Source organism: Salmo salar, chromosome 06 (assembly GCF_965601325.2).
Source record: "Salmo salar chromosome 06, fSalSal1, whole genome shotgun sequence".
Taxonomy (NCBI): domain Eukaryota; kingdom Metazoa; phylum Chordata; class Actinopteri; order Salmoniformes; family Salmonidae; genus Salmo; species Salmo salar.
Window position 1 is genome coordinate 72,110,897 of NC_138296.1, and position 6,480 is coordinate 72,117,376.

A 6,480-nucleotide genomic window follows, 5' to 3' on the forward strand; every position below is an offset into this window, starting at 1 on the left:
GTTGGGGTTGGGTTGGGGTTGTGTTGCGTTGGGGTTGTGTTATGTTGGGTTGGGGTTGTGTTATGTTGGGTTGGGGTTGGGTTGGGTTGGGGTTGTGTTGCGTTGGGGTTGTGTTATGTTGGGTTGGGGTTGTGTTGGGTTGGGTTGGGGTTGTGTTGGGTTGGGGTTGTGTTGGGTTGGGGTTGCGTTGGGGTTGTGTTGCGTTGGGGTTGTGTTATGTTGGGTTGGGGTTGTGTTGCGTTGGGGTTGTGTTATGTTGGGTTGGGGTTGGGTTGGGTTGGGGTTGTGTTGCGTTGGGGTTGTATTATGTTGCGTTGGGGTTGGGTTGTGTTGGGTTGGGGTTGTGTTGTGTTGCGTTGGGGTTGTGTTGGGTTGGGGTTGGGTTGTGTTGCGTTGGGTTGGGGTTGTGTTATGTTGGGTTGGGGTTGGGTTGTGTGGGGTTGTGTTGGGTTGGGGTTGGGTTGTGTTGCGTTGGGTTGGGGTTGGGTTGTGTGGGGTTGTGTTGGTTGGGGTTGTGTTGCGTTGGGGTTGTATTATGTTGTTTTGGGGTTGGGTTGTGTTGGGTTGGGGTTGTGTTGTGTTGTGTTGCGTTGGGGTTGTGTTGGGTTGGGGTTGTGTTGGGTTGGGGTTGTGTTGCGTTGGGTTGGGGTTGTGTTATGTTGGGTTGGGGTTGTGTTGCGTTGGGTTGGGGTTGGGTTGTGTTGGGTTGGGGTTGTGTTGCGTTGGGGTTGTGTTGGGTTGGGGTTGTGTTGGGTTCATGGCCATTACGTAATGGCACTCCATTTCCAGCCCTTAGTTAATATGGGCTTCCTGAGGTGTTAAGGGTGAAAGTGTATTGAGGAATACACACTACATGTCTAAAAGTATGTGAACGGCTCGTTGAACGTCTCACTCCAACATCATGGGCATTAATATGGATTTGGTCCCCCTTTGCTGCTAGATGTTGGAACATTGCTGAGGGGACTTGCTTCCATTCAGCCACAAGAGCATTAGTGAGGTCAGGCACTGATGTTGGGCGATTGGGCATGGTCACTGTCGGCGTTCCAATTCATCGGTCATGGAAACCCATTTCATGAAGCTCCCGACGAACCGTTATTGTGCTGACGTTGCTTTCAGAGGCAGTTTGGAACTCGGTAGCAAGTGTTGCAACCGAGGACAGATCATTTTTACGTGCTTCAGAACTCGCCGGTCCCGTTCTGTTAGCTTGTGTGGCCTACCACTTTGCGGCTGAGCCGTTGTTGCTCCTAGATGTTTCCACTTCACAATAACAGCACTTACAGTTGACCAGGGCAGCTCTAGCAGGACAGAAATTTGATGAACTGACTTGTTGGAAAGGCGGCATCCTATCCACTAATTGGAAGGGGTCTCAACATGCTTTTGTATGTATAGTGTACCACCAAGCCCTATGGGCAACATTGCCCTCCTGTGGTAGACCAGTACATTGTACAGCTCTCTTTGTGCTCAATACACTTTCTGAAAATGAATGTGATAGGTATAGTCTTAACTGGTTTGGTTGTTTGTTGTCTGTTTGTGTGCATGTCTGTGTTTTTGTTTCAGAAGATGGATGTATGAGGGTATTATTCCTGTGTGTGTTTCATTGATTCTAACCGTGTGTGTGTGTGTGTGTGTGTGTGTGTGTGTGTGTGTGTGTGTGTGTGATGCAGGTGATGATCAGTGGGGAGGAATGGCACTATATCGCCACCCATGGACCGCTGGCCAACACCTCTGCAGACTTCTGGCAGATGGTCTGGGAGCAGGGAGTCAACGTCATCGCCATGGTTACTGCCGAGGAGGTACACTACACACACACACACACGCATACACAGTATGAAGAGAAACATCAGTGGATTGAAGGCCTTGCCAGGTTTCAGAACAGTGAATTATTGAATGCGTGAATGTGATGTATTATTGATATGCGGTGAGAACACAGTGGTGTGTGAATAATGAAGGAACAGAGCTTGGCGGATTTTTTAATCCATATACACCCTGTGACCTCTGTCTTCAGCCCCTCAAAGGTCGTTTCATATTGTTCCCTATGTTTCAAAAGGGAGTGATATGGCACCAATATCTCATAGTAGAATTGTGTTTGTGCCTGCATGCGTGTGTGTGTGTGTGTGTCTGTTTTCCTGCACCTGTGACCATGTGCGTTTTTCCTTGTCGGTATCCATGTGTTTGTATATCCATCCCACATGTACACAAACCTTCCATTCAACCTATCTCTGCCTCCTCCCTCTCCTCTCTCTCAGGAGGGTGGTAGGTCAAAGAGCCACCGGTACTGGCCCAAGCTGGGCTCCAAGCACAACTCAGCCACCCACGGCAAATTCAAGGTGACCACCAAGTTCCGTACGGACTCAGGCTGCTACGCCACTACAGGGTTAAAGGTCAAACACCTGCTGTCGGGCCAGGAGCGCACCGTGTGGCACCTGCAGTACACAGACTGGCCTGACCACGGCTGCCCCGAGTACGTCCAGGGATTCCTCTGTAAGTCACACCTAAAGGACTTTAAAAGTCTTGAAAAACTGTAGATTCTCTTCATTTACTTTGTTTTGTTTATGCCACAAGCTAATGAAGTAAAATGGAGGCTTCTGCCCTGTGTAGTGGTAGTGGTCCAAAGGCAACACTGCAACTTAGATGTGAAAACTGAATATTGATGAATATGCATTGTCCCTGACAACTAAATGAGAGAGCAGTATGAAATTATAGGACTGTTCTGGCCTGAAATATGATTGATACAGGACCACACTAACCCCCTCCCCCTTCTCCCTCCCAGCTTACCTGGAGGAGATCCAGTCAGTGAGAAGACACACTAACAGCATGCTGGACACCTCCAAGAGCCTCAACCCCCCTGTGGTGGTCCACTGTAGCGCTGGGGTGGGTCGCACTGGGGTCGTCATCCTCACCGAACTAATGATCAGCTGCCTGGAGCACAACGAGGTGAGGGGCATCCTGCCACTGACATGAACTCTGTCACTGTTACTCTCCAAAATGTTACACTGTTGATATTTGTGAGTGGACGCCTCCCATATGGGCTAAAGTATGCCGCTGGTTTATGATGCTATTGTACTGTACTTAACTTGACTGGGGTTCTTCTCTCTCTCTCTCTCTCTCTCTCTCTCTCTCTCTCTCTCTCTCTCTCTCTCTCTCTCTCTCTCTCTCTCTCTCTCTCTCTCTCTCTCTCTCTCTCTCTCTCAGAGGGTGGAGGTCCCTATGATGTTGAGTCACCTGAGGCAGCAGAGGATGCTCATGGTCCAGACCATCTCCCAGTACAAGTTTGTTTACCAGGTCCTTATCCAGTTCCTCAAAAACTCCCGTCTCATCTAAACCCTCACCTCTGACCCCTGACCCTTGACCTGGTCCCACATGTGCTGACACAAGGGCAATGGAACACCGGTGCCGCAAATAACCCCCCTCCTCGCAGTCCTAGGGGGCTGGGTAAGTGTGAGTAGCATGGTGATAGCCTCACTCAGCCCTCTGGTATGGTAGGAGTTTCTGCCATATTTCTTACATCTATCTAGTCCTATCAAAGACAGGGGAAGTAGATATGTTTTCATGTTTTCAGATTTGAACACAGCCAGGGACAACTAATATATCCTAACAGTAATTATACAGTGTATATTTCAGACCTCCACATTTAATCTGAAAAGTGTCCTACTATTCAGTCTGTCTCTCTTCTTTATCTTGGAGACAGAGGCTTTTCCATTGTATTAGTGATAGCCTCTCTGTCCTATGTCTTGTCAATGGAGAAACCTGAGAGAGATACAGACCAGACTAGCATTCTAGATGTTAGCGTTTAAAGTCACATGCTAAAGGATGAGTGTTGGTCATTTCTTAACTGAGTTTAAACCAGGTAAACCCAGGAGGCAATTATCTCAGCATTTTTACATTTATTCCTTTAAAACAAATGCTAATTGAATAACTTTTTGGAATATGGTTCCCCATTTGATAATAATGGCATTTCAAATGTAAGGCTAATCAAATTGAACCGAAATCTAGGAAAAGGTTAATGACATGGCATTGTTTTTCATTGAATATAATGCAGAGCTCTGTATTATTGAAATGAGAAACGGTCATTTCTTCCACTAAATTAGATGATAAAGCTAACGTTACTTAAATGTTTTTTCAGGTGTCACTTAAAAAGAAAACAGGACAGGGCACTGTTGGTTGTTAATTCAAGTTATGTAGAATCAGATGTTTTTCTAAGCTGTCAGAAACCTTTCTAAATCTATGGTAAGGCAGACAATTGTAAGATACAGTGAAGACTTGTCTCAACATTTCAATATTTAATATTGTTGTTTTGTTTTTTTAAACTTGTATTTATTTATCCTAACACCATCCTCATATTTTTCCTGAATGTGGATCATTGGAGTGCATGTTGAAAGTCTGATCATCTTTGCAAATAGTTCTGTGGACGTTTGATTAGGATGTGTCTAAAATTGTCATTTCCCTTCAAGTATTCCACTCTCCACTCACCTACTTCCAGATATCTCAAATTCCTCACTGTCTTGACTGGTAGTACATCTATTGTTCTTTTTCATCCTCAGCCAACTTTTCATGTACATTACAGTATGTCCATTTACAGAGGCATGTCAAATACATATGTGTATCCCAGACATTTCCATTGTGATTGTAATTATCTCCTGTGTTCTCTCCCAAGTAGTTTCACATATTGTAGGCATTCTTTTACCTTTCTTGAGAGAAACACCCTTTCCATGAGTCTAATGTACAACGCCCAAAGTTATTTTAGTTCTAGATCCTACATGTGTGTAGCCCCAGATGCCAGTATGTCTCTGCTCTGGTTGGCGAAAGCAGACTGACACTCAGGCTGCTGAATGTTATGTAGGCCCCAGTGTGTCACACTGTGCTACTCTACAGAGGAGTCCATGAAAGTTCATGTGGAATAGAGAAGTTTGTGTTCTGATGTGGTGGCAGTGAGCCAACTCCAGAAGGACAGATAGAGCTGATCCCGAAGATGGAGGACAGACACTAACAGTAGTATTGAGCCTTATTAAAGTGCAGGGATGGGCCACCCGGATGTTTGTTTCCATAGGGAGGGACTGGTAGAGACCAATTAGATTCAGAGCTATAGATCTCTAGTTTGGCAAACTTCCATCTTGGCACCAAAGGTTCCATTTAGATTTGGTCTATTTGATATAATGGTATTGTCTCTTGGTGCCAATATAGTGTCCAATGTGTTATTTAATCTCAAATTGAGTTTGCCAAACAGTATATCAATGGCTCTGAATTGATGTTAAATCTATTTTGATATTATAGACCAGCTAAATATGATCTGTTTTAGACCGTATATTTATCGACCAACATGGGTTGTCTAGGGTTACAAAATTCCGGGAACTTCAATAAATTCCCTGGTTTTCCAGAAATCCTGGTTGGAGAACTCCGGATTTCCTGCTTATTCCTTCCTTATTCTGGGAATTTCTGGAAAACCAGGGAATTTATTGAAAGTCCCAGGAATTTTGCAACCCTAGTTGTGTCCCAAAAAGGTTTGTGACCAACCAGTCAAAGCCTCAATGGCTGCCATTTGTTGTTGTATAACTGTAAAATCTATCCCTGTAAGGATCTTAGGGCTCGATTCAATCTGTATCGCTGAAGCTCTACATATGGCGTGATTGAAATTCAACTTCGGATTGAGCCGAAATCTGCAGCGTTTACCGTGAATGCCGTCTCCGCTAAAGCAGGAAAATTGCCTTTACATTTCAATCACGCTGTTAATGCTGAACATCCGCACTACAAATTGAATCCAGCCGTTAGTGTTCCTATGTGCCTAAACCCAGCTATGGCTGCATCCTACATAATCTGTGTTATGTTGTTTTTCTATATCTGTGAGAGTTGTGATGCAAAGCCAGTCATGTCTAAATTAACGTGTGTATACCGGGCATGCGAGAAAGATTTCTACAAATGTTGTATTTTTTTTTTGACTTGGTACCCTTAAAATACCGTAAGATAATGAACTATGCATGCTTTTTTATATTCCAATGTATATATCTATACTCAAGATACATATATACGCTTTATGTTCTCTTGACATATGAGTGTTCTATTGCATTCTCTCCTGCTTGTGAGTATTTTCCCACATTGCATTAATGTTAATGTGTTATTTTCCATTTCATGTTTCTGGCATAATTCCTGAGAAACTTTCAATATATGTTGTGTATATATGTTTTGTATATGCTTTTGCCAGTGCATCAAGTCTTTTTTTTTCTTCCTACCCCCAGTTATGTATGAAGCTGTCATACTTGCTTATTATGCAATAAAGCATTATTTTCTCTACATGCCTGTTCTTGCCGAGGACATTTCTGTACAGTAACTATGACATTGTTTTTGTGATTTTAAAATCCACCGTTGCTAACAGACGTGTGTTTTCTCCTCTCACACCACTCGAGATGGTAGTTAACACCAACCAACCACAGCGTAAGAAGTGGGCGACGTGCTAATATTGTACAAAATGTTCAATCAAACTGAAGT

General features: G+C 44.1%; 1 protein-coding gene across 2 annotated transcripts in view; it reads left to right on the forward strand.

Moving 5' to 3' along the window:
- The window catches only part of LOC106607926 (protein tyrosine phosphatase non-receptor type 14), a 95,216-nt gene extending 88,931 nt beyond the window's left edge, over positions 1-6,285 (forward strand). For both annotated transcript variants that reach the window (XM_045720928.2, XM_045720929.2), the window contains exons 16-19: positions 1,665-1,793; positions 2,247-2,481; positions 2,771-2,934; positions 3,193-6,285. In XM_045720928.2, the coding sequence (XP_045576884.1) occupies positions 1,665-1,793; positions 2,247-2,481; positions 2,771-2,934; positions 3,193-3,321 (657 nt within the window). In that variant the 3' untranslated portion in view covers positions 3,322-6,285. The remainder of the gene's footprint in view (positions 1-1,664; positions 1,794-2,246; positions 2,482-2,770; positions 2,935-3,192) is intronic.
- Positions 6,286-6,480: the final 195 nt, after the last annotated feature.